The sequence below is a fragment of the Lissotriton helveticus genome, chromosome 3_1 (assembly GCF_964261635.1).
Source record: "Lissotriton helveticus chromosome 3_1, aLisHel1.1, whole genome shotgun sequence".
Taxonomy (NCBI): Eukaryota; Metazoa; Chordata; class Amphibia; order Caudata; family Salamandridae; genus Lissotriton; species Lissotriton helveticus.
Window position 1 is genome coordinate 1,646,494,668 of NC_136061.1, and position 18,847 is coordinate 1,646,513,514.

General features: G+C 49.4%; 1 protein-coding gene across 3 annotated transcripts in view; it reads right to left on the reverse strand.

Annotated features, from left to right (window-relative positions):
• SCTR (secretin receptor) overlaps positions 1–18,847 on the reverse strand; it is a 703,893-nt gene that overhangs the window by 159,952 nt on the left and 525,094 nt on the right. For all 3 annotated transcript variants that reach the window (XM_078682401.1, XM_078682399.1, XM_078682400.1), the window contains exons 7-8: positions 5,515–5,668; positions 5,356–5,416 (exon numbers count right to left, since the gene is read on the reverse strand). In XM_078682401.1, the coding sequence (XP_078538527.1) occupies positions 5,356–5,416; positions 5,515–5,668 (215 nt within the window). The remainder of the gene's footprint in view (positions 1–5,355; positions 5,417–5,514; positions 5,669–18,847) is intronic.

Sequence of the window (18,847 nt, forward strand, 5' to 3'; positions counted from 1 at the left end):
TAAAAGAATTACACAGAGGGAACTGGGCCCAAGTAATAAAAGACACTCAGGGGGCACTCACAAAGAAAATAGACAAAGGAAACGGACTAAGACAGGGCTGTGTCCTGGCCCCATGTCTTCTTAGCAGATTTACCAGCAGCATTGGAGGTGGAAAAAAGTGCCAGCCCCAGAATGAGTGGCAGAAAGATCTCATGCCTGCTGTATGCAGATGATTTGGTTATTACTAACCAGACAGAGTTAGGGTTACAGAGGAAATTAAACGCTTTTAATGAATACTGCAAGAATAAACTGTTAACCGTAAACATGGAAAAAACAAAGGTCATGTGCTTCGGGAAAGGGTCAAAGAGCTTCTGTTGGTATCTTGATAAAACCAAACTAGAAATAGTAAAAGAATATAAATATCCGGGCCTACTGTTCGAGTCTAGTTTAAAATGGAACAAACATATGGAAAATCAGAATGCAAAAGCTTCAGCATCCATTTGTGGTTTGAAAAAATGTAATAAAAACTTTGGTGATATGTCACACAAACCCATGCTGGAAGCCTTTACAGCCATGGTGCCCACACAAGTATTATACGGAGCAGAGGTGCTCCTTTTCAGTGGGAAAGGCGACTGGGACCGGGAAGAAAGTAAGGCTTTGAAAATGCTTCTGTCCCTACCAAAGTCGGCAATGGTGCAGGCGATTAGACTTGAAACAGGAATGATAGGGTGGAATACTCAGGCCAAAATGCTAGTGGCCAGATTCTGGAAACGCCAATCTCAGGGTGACGACCAAAAGGTCTCACTGGTGTAGTGAGGAGATCCGACAAAGCAGCCTAAGATGGGCAACCGAGGCAAAAAAGAAAATAAAGGATGTAATGTGTTGTCTAAAAGTGGGGGTAACCCAAAATTCCCTAGAGGTTAATTTCATAAAAAGCTCTCTAAGAGCACAAGGAAGGGAACTTTCCAGAACACAAGACCTAGTATATGTAAGAAATAAAAAATCTGTCCATAACATGATAGAGGTATGGGAAGCCGACGCGGGGTATCCTTACTTGGAAGCCTTGCCGAACCATGGATTTAGGTGGGACATCTTAAAAATGAGAATTGGCATTATCCCCTGGGGATTGGACGGGAAAGTGATGACGGAAATGATGTACCCTGATGTTATATGTAAATGTGGGCTAGGGACTAAGTGCGGAATAGTGCACATATTACTGGATTGTTTTATGAGTATAGTGCGACCCTTATTTATAAAGTATGACATTAGAGCAAGAGCACAAGCGATTGTTTTATTATTAAGAATGGAACATCTAGAAATAGCAATTGCTCTTGGGTATTATCTGAAAGAGGTGAATGCACTGGCTAGGGAAAAGCTCAAGTAAGGATAGTAAACTTCCCTGTAAACTATATCTAGCAACACCGGAAGGATAACCTCAACACCCAATCCGCTCGCAAGCACGCCATTGAACTCTGGGACCACCTAGACTCCACCGCACCCGACGTCGCCTTTGTGGCGGAGACCTGACTGAACGCCACCTCAGCACCAGACATCGCCATAGCCATCCCACATGGCTACAAGATCTCCCCCAGAGACCGCACCTACGGAGCGGGAGGGGGAATCGCCATCATCCACAAGGACACCATCAGAGTCTCGACCAACACTGACGACACCCTCACTACCGCCGAGCACATGCACTTCCAGATCCACACCGACCCCAACACCACCCTCAGAGGGACACTCGTCTACAGACCTCCCGGACCACGACCACAGTTCAGCTATGCCGTCGCCGACCTCGTCAGCACCCACGCCCTCGCCTCCACGGACTAAATCCTCCTCGGGGACCTGAACTTCCACCTCGAGAACAACAACGATGCCAACTCCACCGACCTGATCGACAACCTCGCCAACCTCGGACTCAAACAGCTCGTGACGGCACCCGCCCACGCCGCCGGACACACACTGGACCCCATCTTCTCCATCAGCCCCCACGTCCCCTTCAACCACACCACCGAGCCCCACTGGACCGACCACAGATGCGTCCACTTCACCTTCAGGAAACCCGCCACCCACCACCGCACCCAACAGACACCACGCCGCTGCTGGGGCAAGATCACCAAGGACCAACTGACCACCACCCTCGCCCTAAGACCATCCGCCGACCCCACCGACCCAGACACCGCCACAACCAACCTCAAACAGTAGATCAATGACTGCGCCGACACCCTCGCCCCCCCTCAAGCCCTTCACAACCAACCACACCAACAAGAAAGCCGCTTGGTTCACCGAAGACCTCCGGATCTCCAGGCGCACCTGTCGGAGACTGGAGAAGAAATGGCTCCACGACCGAACACCTGACAACCGGACAGCCCACAAAAGCGCCACCCGCAGACCCCACCAACTCATCAGGACCGCCAAGAGGACCACCTTCAAGGACCACTTAGACAACAACACGCACAACACCAAAGAGCTCTTCAGCATCGTGAAAGAACTCTCCAACTCCAACACCAACGACATCCCACCATCACAAGACCTGTGCGACTCCCTGGCCGCCTTCTTTCACCGCAAGATCGCCAACATCCACGACAGCTTCAACTCCGACACCCCCGCACCCACCACCGAGCTCACCACCCCTGTGACCCCCACCCGCACCAGCCGCCTGACTGCCTGGGCCAACGTCAGCGACGAAGACACCATCAAAATCATGAACTCCATCCACTCCGGATCCCCATCTGACCCCTGCCCTCACCACGTCTTCAACAAAGCCAGCACAACCATCACACCCCACCTCAGAAAAACAATCAACAACTCCTTCGAGACAGCAACCTTCCCGGAAAGCTGGAAACATGCCGAGATCAACGCCCTTCTGAAGAAGCCTAAGGCGGACCCCAAGGACCTCAAGAACTTCCGGCCCATCTCCCTGCTCCCGTTCCCGGCAAAAGTGACAGAGAAGATTGTCAACAAACAACTAACCCACTACCTCGAAGACAACAACATCCTAGACCTCTCCCAATCCGGTTTTTGCAGCAACCACAGCACCAAGACCGCCCTCATCGCCGCCACGGACGACATCAGGATCCTTATGGACAAGGGAGAAACAGCCGCCCTCATCCTTCTGGACCTATCAGCAGCCTTCGACACAGTCTGCGACTGCACCCTATCAACACGCCTCCACGACGCCGGAATTCAAGAGAAAGCCCTGGCCTGGACGACGTCCTTCCTCTCCGGCAGAACCCAGAGCGTCCGCCTCCCACCCTTCCGCTCGAAACCCACCAAGATCATCTGCGGCGTCCCACAGGGGTCCTCCCTCAGCTCGACGCTGTTCAATATCTACATGGCACCGCTCGCCCACGTCGCTCGACAACATAACCTCAACATCATCTCCTATGCCAACGACACCCAGCTGATCATATCCCTCACTGAAGACCCCCACTCCGCCAAAGCCAACCTCCACAGAGGAATGAAGGCCGTAGCCGACTGGATAAAGGACAGCAGACTGAAGCTGAACTCAGACAAGACGGAGGTCCTCATTCTCGGACCCGCCCCATCGGCCTGGGACGACTCTTGGTGGCCCATATCGCTAGGCACAGCCCCGGAACCCACAGACCACGCACGCAACCTGGGGGTCATCCTCGACTCCACCCTCTCCATGACCAGGCAAGTCAACGCCGTCTCCGCGTCCTGTTTCAACACCCTCCGCACGCTCCGCAGGATCTTCAAATGGATCCCTCCCGACACAAGGAAAACCGTCACCCATGCCCTCGTCACCAGCAGACTCGACTATGGGAACGCCCTCTACTCAGGAACAACAACCAAACTCCTTAGACAACTTCACCCAATCCAGAATGCCTCAGCACGACTGATCCTCAACGTCCCCCGATGCAGCCACATCACACCCCAGCTGAGAGGCCTGCACTGGCTTCCCATCAACAAGAGGATCACCTTCAAACTCCTAGTCCACGCAGACAAAGCCCTACACAACACCGGACCTGCATACCTCAACAACCGCCTCAGCTTCCACACCCCCACCCGAAACCTCCACTCAGCTAACCTCGCCCTCGCAACAGTTCCTCGTATCCGGAAAACCACAGCCGGCGGCAGATCCTTCTCCCACCTCGCCGCCAAGACATGGAACACTCTTCCCACCAGCCTACGACAGACGCAGGACCTGCCGGCCTTCAGAAGACTCATCAAGACCTGGCTCTTCGACCAGTAGCGCCCCCCCCCACCCCCCCTCCCCCCAGCGCCTTGAGACCCTCACGGGTAGGTAGCGCGCTTTATAAATGCACTGATTGATTGATTGATTGATAAATAAGGGGTGACGCAAATTCAAACGGATTTAATAGTGTACAGCAAATGGATAATATATAATGAAAAGAACCCTCCACTACTATACATTTTTATAAAAGACTTGATCTTCTGTTTTATAAAAGACCTGATCTTCTGTTTTAGAATGTACATAAGTTTTTATACTTTTAAATATTTTAATGACTCTCAGTAATGAAACTAAATGTCGAATAGAAGAAACAAGGCGGAGTGTATAGAAGGAATGGATAGATTTTAACAGGTTTTGTATTCTCTGTTTTTAGCTGATTTTGTATAGGGCTGTGAATTTTATCCGATTGTTTAAAGACTAAGGTCTAAATAAACTGAGTTCTTCTCTCTCTCACTGTTCTAGTCTTTCAATTGAACCAGCCACTCCCAGAGGGCTGGCTTACACCCCACTCCACACCCATCCAACACAGGCGTCACAGGACATGTGACTATGCCAATAAAAGGGGCCGGGTGCACGTGCCCTGGGCCAGTTGCAGTAACCATTTTCCAGTGTCTGTGTCCTTTCTATGTATGCATGGTGGCCTAGGGTCCCCACATTACACTCACCACGTTCTTGCACGGGAAGTGAAAATGTGTGAGGAAATATAAGGAGGTTATCTGTTAATAGTCTTCTACCGATTTATTACAGAGGATTGCTTTTTAGGACTGGGAAAACACACTGGGATGGGGCAACATATATTATGTATTTTCAAAAGAAAGCTGAGCTTGCTTGCTGTCTTGCCTTACTCACACAAAGAAAGTTATGCTCCTCGCATCTCCCCCTGTAAAGTAACCCTCGCCCCTTCTCTCATTACTAAGTTACCTTTAGTTTAATTCAGTCCAGCTGTATTAAAAGTGCTATAAACATTAATTCTCTAAAAATTGAATTCTATATTATTAATGTATGGTAAACTTTGTTTTCGCCTCCTACACTTTTCTCATATTGAAATATATAGTATGTGAAAAAACTAACCTTTCCGGAGCCAACCACTAGAGGGCAGGATTGTGCAAAGCAAACATGTGCATATACAAGCGAGATGTCACGCTGCAAAAAAGGCTTACCCTGTATCTTCGTAGACCTGCCTGCATGTGGACCATGCAATAATAAACACCAGCGGCAAACCTGCAACGACAGCGTTTACACATTTCATCAATTCATACTCCTGCCAAACAGGTGCTCCAATACTTTTGGGGAAACAATATAAATACATAAAACGGTACCCCAGCCGAGGGCGATGTACCACCAGAAGTACTTTTTTTCTGAGAAGAATGAAACGAAGAGTAAGGTGTGAAGGTACAATCCTTCGACCAGCAGCCAGCTGTAATTCGCCATAGCGCCATACTGAAAGAGAACCAGCATCATTTTGCATCCGGTCTGCAAGAGAAAAAGACCATAATGAGCCCTCCAGTACATCACTTGATCACATCTCAATCTATCCCAGATGAGACTGAATAGCTAAGTAATATTTCAAAATGGAGGCTAATGTCTCATTCTGGTGTACCCAGTTGACAAAACTGGGCAATTGCGCAGACCCATTATATGATCTCACTAAACTCTTTTAGTTATGGTTTTAATTTTCACTCCATCTGATTGGCAACAAGTGGACAGCTGTGATATTTGCTGAGCTCAGATTATCTGTTCTGATTCTAATGAGGTGTACCCTGCAGGAACCCACTGCATTGAACCTGGTTTGATCCATTCGTGTCACAAGCTCTAGGACCAGTCACACATGTGGGGTAGTATTTTGATCGGGACAAGTGGAGACTAAAGCGTGGTAGGAATAGTCTGGATCCATGCGGATTACGGACGTTTACGTCACAATAAGGCAAGAAGAATGTGTGATTTTAGGCAAAGTTTAAGGTTTGCAAAGCATTGTGAGTAAAATGGAAGCCAAATCATGGGACGTAATGCAGCACATTTTTAATAGTATTACTTCATTATTTTGTACTTTTTACATATGTTAACAGGGGGCATTGGGTGCACCTCATAAGTAATAGTTTAATACCAAAATGTAGCACTAAGCAACAGAAAAGTGACTAGTCAACATTTGCAAAAGGCCTTCCACTGCACGGCACAGCAATACGTGCAGCTGCATTGTTAGTAACTTTTGAACTGTTTGAGCTAGAAACTATTTTGTTGGTTAAAATCTGAAGATTGTGCAGCAGCAGGTGGATTATGTGGAACATGTGGCAAACCTATAAGTATGTGAAAATAGCAGCGGCCGCACAATCACATAATTCCAGTGGCCCTGCCTATATGTGAAAAAATATCAAATAGAATCAAATGTGCGGGGGCGTGGCTAGCAGCCGACGATGGCGGCCGCAGCTTAGAGGGGCTCCTGGACGAGGTGGCTTCCCGCTACTATCCGACCTATTTATCCTGATTGTGACGGTGTCTGACGGGGTGGACCGGACCCAGAGTCCTTGCGGCACCCGCCGGAGGAATCTCGAGGCAGCGACGACCTTGGCTCTGCCCAAAATCGTGCGGCTAAGATCGGAGTGGGGAGGGGCCTGCCGACCTCCTGGGAGCAGCGGTGTTGCGGGCTGAGTGGATCCGGCCGGATGTGAACGCTTGGCGGCTACGATAGACTGGAAGTGCCGGTCTCTGGAACACACGGCCTGAACGGCCCCGAAACATCCTCCGGTGCCTGGAGAAGCGGACGGGACCCGGCGGCATCCAGCGACAGTAGACGCAACTGTGCGGCTCCTTCCTGAGGCGGCGCGGAAGGCACCGGCGGTTCGAGAATTGGAACCGCCATTTTGGGCGCTGGAGGCGCATCGCACCCCGAGCTCCCGCTGAGACAGCCTGCTCTCCAGGGCAGCGACATTGTGACCCGCTATCCCTGCAGCGCTGCATAGGCGGGAGTAGGCGGACGGACAAGTGCCTATCCTTGGCTGCGGGGGTGGTGAGTTGAACCCACCCCCCCCCGGGGACAACACTGTACAAAATAATCACAAGGGGCAGTGCCGGCACACCTACCAAGGGGACACCAAGCCACAGCGGAATGCGGTGATGCGGCCCAGCACTTGCCGTGAGGCCCAGTTTCCAACCTCCTCTGCTAAGGGACGCTCTGCAGGCATATAGACTCAGCGGGCCACATAAGCGCCGATACCAGTAGGTGGGATACCACGTCTTGCGTCTGGTGTGCAGTAGGCGACCTGCCGGACCTCGCGTCTCTAGTGGGCTGGGGCCCTGCACCACAAGGCCGGTGGGGGACACGACTCACATGCACTGAATAATCAACAGCGCAGCAACCTCACAGACAGACGCAGAAGGACGAAGGATAACCCTCCTGGGCCCGAACACTGTCCCCCAACATCGGGCGGGAACGCCTACAAGAACATAATCATGTCCACCAGAGGCCCCAAACATAACACTACCCAGGCCAAGCTGGACAAGTTTGCGTATGAGAGGCAAACTCCTCCGCCAGAGCAACGCAAGAACGCCGGGAAGGCGACAGAGGCTGAGGGGACGAAAAAGGCCACGCTCGAGGATGTCCTGACAGCACTGGCTCAAGTGCAAGCGACGGTGGGAGCTACGGCCACAGAGGTCACCTTAATACGGGCGGACCTCCAGAAAATGAACGAACGGGTCAAGCAAGTTGAAGTTGTCGCTAAATCCTTGGTCGAAGATGTCTCTGTATTACAAACGGCGCTGGAGCGACTACAAACTGACAACAAACTACTCAGAGAAAAGTTGGACGACCAAGAAGGACGCTCCCGGCGCAACAACGTACGAATTTTGGGGGTGCCGGAATCGGAAGACACAGGAGCAATGGACATCTATGTGGAGGATATCATCAAAACCAGACTCCAGCCCAAGGGCCTTTCGAACTTCTTTTCGGTGGTACGGGCCCACAGGGTGCCAGGGGGCAAACCAAAGACAGGAGGACCGCCTAGGCCAATCTTAGCAAGGCTGTTCAACTTCAGGGACCGCGACACCATTCTGCAGGCCGCAAGAGTAGCGCCGGCCATCCAAATTCAGAACTCGAGAATAGCCTTCTTCCCAGACTACACGGCAGAGGTCGCCAGAAGGCGGAAGATGTTCCTGGAGGTAAAAAAGACTTTGAGGGAGAAGGAACTGCCGTACTCGATGATCTACCCGGCACGGCTGCGAGTGGTAGCGGACAAGAAGGTGTGGTGTTTCGACTCCCCGGACGCCGCTCGGGACTGGCTGGAAGGATGGCACACCGTAGGCCGACAGCGGAGAACGCACAGATCTACTCAGGAACGTGGAGGGGACAGCAGAACTGGTTCGCAGGCATCTGGCCGGGGAGGAGCGGAGGGCTCTCCGCCCCGTGGATTTGCAGGTGCGGGCGGAGACGAATGACACCCCCCCACACTGGACTCTAAGGTCGAGACGATCGCTGACCGTTTCTACACAGTTCGACAGCTGCATATGGACACTGGCATGGGCACCCCGGAAGCACGCAGGGATGCCGCCTGCTCGGGGAGACACTCTCCCCCCTACAAGCAAGTACTTTGGTTATGGGATGGGTTAAGCACTCTGCTCAGTTGGGGTGGTGGGCAGTTGAAGGTCCATTAGGCAGGGTAGCAGGGAGGGGGGGTTGTGGGAAGAGTTACACTGTTATAGTTAGGAATATGTGTGTATGGTCGATGACACAAACTAGGCTTCCACATGAGTCAATACAAGGTGGGCAGAGAGGGGGTTGGTTGATCGCCCCCGCGGGGACCCTCCACATTTTATTACACTGCTGCACAGCTGACACACATGCCAGCCGCTATATTGGGAACCCCATAGTACCTAATGGCTAACGTCCCGGTTCCTGAAAGGGGTGAAATAGACATAGTAACACAGTGCCCCCCCTTACGCCTACTGACTTGGAACGTGAGAGGTCTGGGAGACAAGGTCAAACGAGGTCTGGTGCTAACTGCACTCAAGAGGCAGAAACCCACCATAGCACTACTGCAGGAGACACACCTAACAGGGGGAGCCACCAAGGCTTTGGATAGGCGAGGCTATAAAATGGCTGTCCACTCTGAGTTCACGTCCGGCTCCAGGAGGACCGGTATCCTGATACAGAAAAACTCACGGTTTATCCCTCTGCAGACCATAACCGATGACCAAGGCTGCTTTGCGGCACTGCAGGGACAGTGGGAGGGAAAGCTGTTCAACCTGGTTTCAGTGTACATCCCGCCGGCACTACACTCGGTCCACCTCCCGAAACTGGGAGACTTTATGCTGGCTCTCCCCGAGGGGGAAATCATCCTTGGGGGGGACTTTAATGCTGTTCTAGACCCACAACTCGACAGATTTCCCACACCGGCCCCCGCGGGGGGGGGTCCCCCACCTCCAACGGTTCCTAACAGCCATGGGATTGACCGATGTTTGGAGACACGCTTACCCTGGTGCGAAGCAATACACGTTTCACTCCGCAGTACATGGCAGTCTATCTAGAATCGACCACTTCCTGACTCTGGGGGATGGCCTCCGGTATGTAGACACGATTGCTATTCACCCCAGGGGGATCTCAGACCACTCCCCACTCACTCTAACACTTTCCTCCCAGGAACGAACACGCAAACGCATATACCCCATATACGCAACTTACCTCAAGATCCCCCAGGTACGCAAGGCCCTCAAGAAAGTGACAACACAGTATTTTAACGAAAATGTCCACTCTGTGCGCTCCTCCGAGACACTATGGGAGGCTTATAAAACAGTCCTGAGAGGGCAAGCCATAAACGCCATCACGGGACACAAAAGGGAACAGACTCAGGAACTAGCCAATTTGGAATTGGCATTGCAAGACCTGACAACAACACACGAACAACACCCCACTCCATCCACCCGACACGCACTTGCTCTTCAACAACAACTGTACAACGATCACTTGCGTATCCAAGTGAAAGGGCGCTTAACTGACACTTACAATAGGATCTACGAGGTGGGAGACAAGGCCGGGAGAATGCTGGCGTGGCTTGATAAAAAGGAAGGGAATCATAGGGGAATCCAACGATTACGAGATGAACACGGGGACCTACAGACGAACCCGGGACGTATTGCCGATCTGCTCGCAAACCACTATGAACAGGTGTACACCCCTGAGCGTGAGATCACACCCGAGATGGCCTGAGAAGTCCTAGCACCGATCGAGGTCCAGACACTGTCCCCAGAAGTGTCGAATGAGTTGGAAGCGGACATCACCGCTGATGAAATCCAGCTGGCTATTCGGGCCTTGAACCCAGGTAAAGCAATGGGTCCTAATGGCATACCGATTGAATGGTATCAAACAGTACCTGAGACCCTTGGTACACACCTGCTGGAGATGTTTGAGGAATGTCTGGAAAGGGGAACACTCCCGCCAGACCAGAGAGCGGCGACTATAGTGCCCATACCTAAGCCAGGTAAACCACCTGAGGACTGTTCCTCTTATCGCCCCATATCATTGCTTAATGCAGAGGCCAAAGTTCTGGCCAAACTCATTGCAATGAGAATCCTACCTCACTTACAGTCAATCATACACCCGGACCAGTCCGGATTTATGCCACACAGAAACACAGCGTTGAACCTACGCAGATTGCACGGAGTACTGGCCAGGGCGGACTCGATCGCCACGCAGGCAGTGATCTTAGCCCTTGATGCCAAGATGGCATTTGACCTAGTGGAATGGGCATATCTATTTGAGGTTCTGTCGCACCTGGGATTCGGACCCCGCTTTATTGCCTGGGTCAAACTGTTATACGCTGACCCGGTGGCCCAGGTGGTAGCGAACGGACATATCTCGCGAGTGTTCCCATTGGGGAGGGGCACGAGGCAGGGTTGCCCTCTATTGCCCTTATTGTTCGCGATTTCCCTGGAACCCCTTGCTACTCTTATAAGGACCTCGCCCCTACTTAAGGGCATATGCTGGGGGGATGGTTGGGAAGATAGACTGTCTCTGTAAGCAGATGACATGTTGATCTATTTAACAAACCCGGAGAGCGGAATACCGGCCCTACTGCATCTCTGTGATACGCACGGCAGGATGTCCGGGTATACGTTGAATTGGAGTAAATCGGAGCTGTATGTTCTGACGGGGCAGGCCCCGACCCTCGACGCGGGGTGTCCTCTAAGGTTAGCGGGTTCGTCATTTAAATACTTGGGCATCCAGGTTACAAGAGACTCCACGGAATTTATTGACAAAAATCTGAAGCTCCATTTAGACAGACTCAAACAAAATATTACCTACTGGTCAGGACTCCCGCTAACACTCCTGGGAAGGGCGGCACTTTACAAAATGATGGCACTGCCTCGTTTTTTATATGTCCTTGAAAATACACCTTATCCGGTAGCCCCCTGGTTTTTTCAAAAAGTTGCAGCTTTGATCTATAACCTCCTGTGGGGGGCCCTCCCGGCGCGCATTGCGCAATCCAAATTGCACAGAGGGTGGTACGACGGTGGTATCGCCTTACCTAACTTAAAACTGTACTATTGGGCGGCACACCTTAAACCCATCAATCAGTGGATACACGTCTCACAGGCCGAGCCAGCGTTTCAGGCAGACAGGGCGCAGTTGGGCACTAACAGCCTACTGGGCCCACTGTACGATAAACGCAAAAGTCGCGCCTTACTTGGGCCTACCAGGCTCACGGTGCACCTTTGGCATACGGCGACGGCTGCCCTGGGTTGGAAGGGGAAGATCACCAAAATGACCCCGCTGTGGGACTCTCGAATATTAGGCAACCTGAGAAATAGTAAGGGGTTCTCGCACTGGGACACCACAGGAATATCCACGGTGGGTGACCTCTGGGAAGGGAACGGGGTGATTCCCTTCGATCGCCTGAAAGAACTATATGACCTTAGCGAGAGAGAGCTCTATAGGTACATCCAGATACGACACGCACTGCTCACGACACTGCCCCCAGACACGGTCTTGCCCGAATCCTCCCCACTGGAAGACCGCCTCCTCACTGATTTTATGATTGAACGCGCAACATCGCTAACGTACCGCAAATTACTCAACAACTTACCGGATCCGACACAGTCATTAAAAACCAAATGGGAGGGGGACACCAGTGGAATGGATGAGCATGAGTGGAACGAGGCTCTCGGGTCTCCTAAGGAAGTGGGCATCTCTGCCCGTTTAAGGCTCGTACAATTGAAAATATTACACAGGTTGTATCACACTAGGACTATGCTACATCGCATCAACAGGGTACAACATCCTTACTGCCTTCGTGGATGCGGGGAGGAGGGCAAATTTTTCCACACCATATGGGACTGCCCCCGGATTCAGGACTACTGGAGACAAATACTACGAACAATCTCACAAACGCTAGAACAGTCGCTGTTACCTGAACCGAAACGATGCCTCTTGAACGTGTGGGAGTCATCTGACCTCTCTAGGCATGGGCAACTCTGGGCCACAGTGGGACTGATGGTGGCTAAACGGGATGTCGCACAACACTGGGGGGTGGCAGATATGCCGACCAAGTCACAATGGTGTTTAAATATGGATAAAGTCATGATAACGGAACGGGCGGTCTATTCTAACCGTGCCTGCCCGGGAAAGTGGAATAAGATCTGGACCAAATGGAATGACTACAGAGGGGGGGTCTGTGATCCCTTACCGGAGGAAGACCAAGATGAGTCAGACGAGGAAGAGGAAGTGGGCTGACACCATAAGCGGAGAGTCGGGGGGAGGGACAGCCAGGGGCAAGATACATGACTTCCTTACTTTAATACAAGTGGGGGTATCTGGGGGGGGGTTACGGGATACACCAGTTGCAAGGAGTAGGTATTCGAGCGTACACATGACCCCCAGGGCCCTTAGCAGCAGTGGGTGAGGGAATACCGTGGGACACTCTCATGGAACGCTTGACACTCGACTTGTGCTGCCCAGCACGCGGCCTCATTACTATTCCTAACGTTTAAGTTACTCTGTTGTTGTTTTGTTACAAAGCGAAAAATGAAAAATCAAAAACCAATAACGAACTGAGACATTGAAACGTATGCTGCACCTCTGTATACCACAGCAACTTAACGGTGTATTACAATGAATATGTACCTGTAGACTTTTTGCTGCTGCTCAGTACTTGACTAATCGCTATAGCGGCCAGCCCGACGGGCTGTAGGCGTTCCGCTGTGTAACTTACTGGTGCAATAAAGGTTTTTGAAAAAAAAATAAAAAAATAAAAATAGAATCAAATGTCCTCTTGCTTGCCATTGGGATGAGATATTTTATTCCGCAGGGGAGCAGAAAGATTGTTGACTCTTTAGAGGTGAGGGTGGGGACTGATGTTAGGATGGGCCAGACCTACCCTATTATTTTATTATTTTATAAAAAAAAAAAGATTCCTGCCATACAGTGGCCTTTCTGCCCCCCTCCCTCACCCCGGGGCAAATTGGGGGCAAACACCCTGTCTTCCTGTGGGGAGTTGGAGGGGAGTGCAGAAAAACGTATTTGTCCCATTGGGGTGGGGTTGGGGGGTGGTTAGTGCCAGAGTACCACACTCACACCCCTTTCTTTTTTTATAATTAATCAAGTTTATTCAAATGTTTGGTCTTTTAAAACCATTACGCCGTATAATTTCATTTACTTGCTTAGAGTGTCCTATGACAAACATTAATAAAAAATATAAAATCTTTGGTCATTGGTTTACACTTAATAAAATTAAGACCCGTTTATATTGTCCATAAAGTGCTGCAACCCTAACAATCGTCCTCATCGTAAAATCCATCCTCGTTATGAAAAATATGTATTAGCTTGTTTGATTTTCTTCAGGAACTCGCCCCAAATCCTTTAGATACGTGTTTATAAATGTTACCACCCTGCAGACCAATGGAATCGAAGACCCACCTAACCGGGTGATTACAGCTTCTCTGCATATTTGAATGTTTATATTAATCAATATTTATTTCAAAAATATCTTTCTTTCTTTTAATGACTTCGGACATGCACAGAGAATATGTGGTAGGGATTTGTGTTTGTAGTTGCACAATCTGCAGTCTAGTTTTTGATGTTTGTCTTTCCAGGAGGGGATCAGATCCTTTGTTTCCCACATACCAAAGCGTAAATTCATAAATTGATTTTTTTAAACAGTTGTACAACGAGTTGATAAATAGTCCAGAGGTTTCCTGGTACCATGTGACTTAATCACCATCCAATCATGAAGTCTTTGTAATAAGCACCCCTTTCTTTTGCCTCAAATGCGAGATCCCTGGGGTCTTAGTGAGCTTTCTACCACGGGGGATAGATTTGGGGCAAACTATCTGGCCTCAGGGGGCAGAAAGACATTATTACCCCTTTTGAGGCAGAGGTATGGCTCGATGCAGGGGTAGGCTGCACGCTTCTTTTGTTTGTTTTGGCAGCAATTTGAATTCCATTGTGTCTAGAGGGCTTTCTGCCCCCACAGTGGCATATTTGGGGCAACACTCTATTAGCGCCTGGGGGCAGAGAGACTGGTTTGTCCCTTTTGGGGTGGAGGTGGGTTTGTGGCCAATGCTAGAGTGCCATTCCTGCACCCCTTTCTTTTGTCCCAAATGCAAAATTCCTGGTGCCTAGTGGGCTTTCTACCTCCCCCCAGAGGAAGATTTGGGGCAGCCTCCCGAATTGGGCCAAACTTCCCATCTGACATCAGGGGGTAGAAAGACCCTATAAAGTTTTCTGAGGCGGGGTATGGCTCGATGCCAGGGTAGGCTGGCCCCTCTTTTTGTTTGTTTTGGAACCATTTAGAACTTCCTGGTATTTAATGGGCTGTCTGGCCCCCGGGGGCAGGCATATTAGGGCATATTAGGGCAAACGTCCAATCTGGGCCCCACCGTAGGGGGGGAAGAAAGACTACTACATGCTTTTTGGGGTAGTTGAAGGGCCATGCCCGTACCCATGATGGGCAGCCCCCATTCCTATGTATTACTTCTTTAAAAATATTTCACTGGTGTCTAATGGGCTTTCTGCCCCTCTGTGAGAGGCAAATTGTGGCAAACCACTAATCTGCCCCCGGCATAGGCAGAAACACTGTTTCACCATTTGTTGGGTGGTAGCATGGCCCCCACTCCTATGTATTTAAAAAAAATATTTCCCAGGTGTATAGCGGGCTTTCTGCCTCTCTGTGTGGAGGAAGATTGTTGCAAACCATCAATCCGCTCCGCATGGGGGCAGCAGAAAGACTGTTTCACCCCTTTGTGGGATGGGAGCATGGCCATGCCCATGGTGGCCAACCCTCCACCAATGATTTTTAAAAATATTTCCCTGTTGTCTAGTGGACTTTCTGTCCCCGGGTGTCAGATTGGGGGTAATCACTCCCATTCATCTGCCAGGGGGCAGAGAGACTTTTTAGAGGTAGGAATATGACCATGCTCACTGTGGGAAGCCCCAACCGCTATTTTGTTTCCCCCTATATTTCTGTGGTGTTTAGTGGGCTTTCTGCTCCCTCCAGGGAAGGCAGCTTGTGGCAAACCCCTATTCTTCGCTGGGGTGGACAGAAATAATGTTTTACCTTTTGTTGGGTGATATCATGGCCATGCCCATGGTGGGCAGCCCCCCACCCCTATGTTTCTATTTAAAGATTTACCCTGGTGGTCTATCAGTTTCCCCGGAGGCAGATGGGGATAATCTCCCCCATCCACCCCCTGAGGTCCCAGAAATGCTTAAATTTTTTTGGGAGCAGGGACCATTCCCCCAAATCCCTGGTGTCTAGTGAGTAGATCCATGCTTGGGGATTACTTTCCTGTTGTGATCCCTAAACAGGGATCAACTGGTCCTTGATACAGTTGGAAAGGGGAGATTCTCCCTTTTCTAATGATCTCTCCAAAGACAATCAGTGCTTGAGGGGCTGAGATATGCCCCAAGCACCGATGGAGTTAAAGTACAATGAGCCCATTGCCTCGGTTTACTGCATGCAGATCGTCATTGTAAAGAAAAAAAACACTAACATAAGCTGCTCAGGAAGCTCTCACTCTCTTTATGTTTATGGATGCTTTTGTATGTTGTTTCCATCGGTAGAGTTGAGATTACTGCATTGGCCAATGGACTAGATAGCTGGGGGAGGAAGAGGAGCTGTACACAGAGGCTCTCTTTACAAGTGAGATGATTAATTTTAATATGTGGCACAACTTTTGTTACAGTATCTTATTGGAAATATGGGTTTGTGATAATTATCAGCAGGCCAATAATTTCTTTATTGCTTTTTATACATTGTACACATACAACTTACACAACAAAACATTTCGGGCATTAAAATAGAATCAGTTGGTCAGTACATCATTTTTATGTCAGTACATGGCGTGATCGATCGTCTAGAAATGGTTCAGTCTTTCGGTGACATGGTTACAGCTTGATGATTACAAAAGTAATCAGTTAGCGCTACCCAGAAATCTTAAGGCCGGAAACGAGAAGGCAATTCTTCCTCATAGGTCTGCATGGTATCTTTACGATATGTCATATCTCGAAGCCACTGTTTGGTATTAGGATAGCTCTTGTCCCCCCAATGCATGGAGACTTGTATTTTAGCTAGGAGTAATGCAATCAGACAGAAATTGCGTTTAAGAGATTTTAAGTTTGGCACCAATCCCAGGAGACAGATCTTGATTATACATTCTATCTGCGTCGCAAGCATTGCACAGCAGGCCAATAATTATTAGTGGTATTTACCACAACATGTACATTTTGGTGCAGAAAGCTACTAAGTCCATGTCATTCACAAAAAAATGTAAGAAGTGTGTGTTGTATTTTATCGAATGTGATAATTACGGCATCTGAGCATGTCTAACTCATAATGATGGTCAGAGTAGGGAGAGGGAGTCCACAGCAGCTTGTTTACTTTTATAGCAGCGTTGTTAAGGCTTCTCTTGCTCAGAATAAAAATATATTCCATGTTACCATCAGCGTGGCATTTGTTTTGCAGCTTTGCCTGCTGTCTCCATGAATAACCGTGTAGGTTGAACATAACATTAGTTGACTTGGTGCTACCCCACCTAGCTGTAATCTACATCTGAATAGATGCAAGCAAGGTTTTGTGAAAAGTCAGTGCCACAAATTTGCTGTTGGTTAGTCTCCTGGCATCTGAGCACAAAAAGCATTTGTACATTTATACAACCCAATCGGGTAAATCTCTTCCTGAAACACTAGTTGCAATGATGCCTGTCCAAACCAATGGAAATGTCCCATCACACTTAACTGGCGCCACTGGCCAATCGCCGTGAACGCGGAACATACGTGGGTCACAACAAGCGTGCCGGCCAATCCCAGAGTGGCACATTACAGTCCAAAGCCCAAGACAGCGCTCCGGGGCAGCTCGCTCAACCGTGAGTCACCCTTAGGCTCTAGACTCTTTTCTTTAAGGAAGGCCCCCCCAATGGGTCCCAAGACACACTGCGCCCCAGGCGCGCAAGTCTATCAGCTCAGAAATCCCTCAGATCGAGAGGCAAACCAATGTCTTCGTTTCACGAAGCTCTAATGTGTGCAAAGCGGAACAGGCTGCCGTTCCGCTAAAGCAGGGACCCAAAGCCACTCCTCCACCCCCTTCCAAGAAAAGGTCGCTGGAGCAGACCTTAATAGAAACAATACTTACCAGCACCGAGAATCCATTAGCTTGTTCCAGTCGTGCAGAAAAAAACAATATGAAGCCCGGTCCACAAAAGTAATCTGAGACAAAATCCTAACTTTATGACTTTTGCCATTCACAAAGTGCATTTAGGAGAAGTAAAGTTAGCATTTTGTCTCAGTTGAACTTAAGATTTGGTCTTACGTTAAGACCAAAATTTAAGTTTAACTAAGACAAAATCCAAACTTTACTACTCCTAAATGCCCTTTGTGAATACCGAAAGTCATAAAGTTAGGATTTTGTCTCAGATTACTTTTGTGAATCAGGCCCAGGATTTCCAGAGGTGAGGTCAGAGTTATGTTCCATAGGATGTGGGAGTGACCTGAAGGGTAGGAATGGGAGCAGGGGAGTTATTTGCTTGAGAATGTCTGCGGGGGAGCTGACGCTCATGTATGTAAGGATGGTGACGGTGAGGTCTGACAAGGAAGTAACAAATTGGTTTCGCCTATGTATTGAATAAAGAGCTGTTTTCATCAATCATCGTATGGAAGAATGAAAAAGCTCCTTGACATAACAAAGGAGTGGAGAGGATGTGGCGCTGCAGCCAGAGCTGCTGACTCGAGAGCTGTAGATCCCGGTTCGAGTTTTGGTGGCGCCGCTCAACATTCTGTGATCCTATGCCAATCACTTAATCTCTCTGGGTGTTAAACTGTTATGCAAATATGCTGCCAGAGTAAAAGGCAAAACTTTATGAAAATGTAGTTTGATGAAAACAGATGTTACAATTTTTTGGCAGAGGGAAACTGATAAGAGAAGTATACGAGGAACACACATTGGTAAATGCAGGATAATAAGCTATAGCCGATAGAAATGGAAGAAAGTTATGTGGCACGCACAGGAACCAATTAGAAACCAGGAAAGAGAGGAGGCAGGATGGAAGTCCCTTTTAGGTTTATATTAAAAACAATATATTTATCAAGCACAGAGCCAGAGAAGTACAGGAGAAATCTAAACAGGATGGGGATTACCAGGAAAATAGAGAGCCAAAAATATAGACTGGGAATGA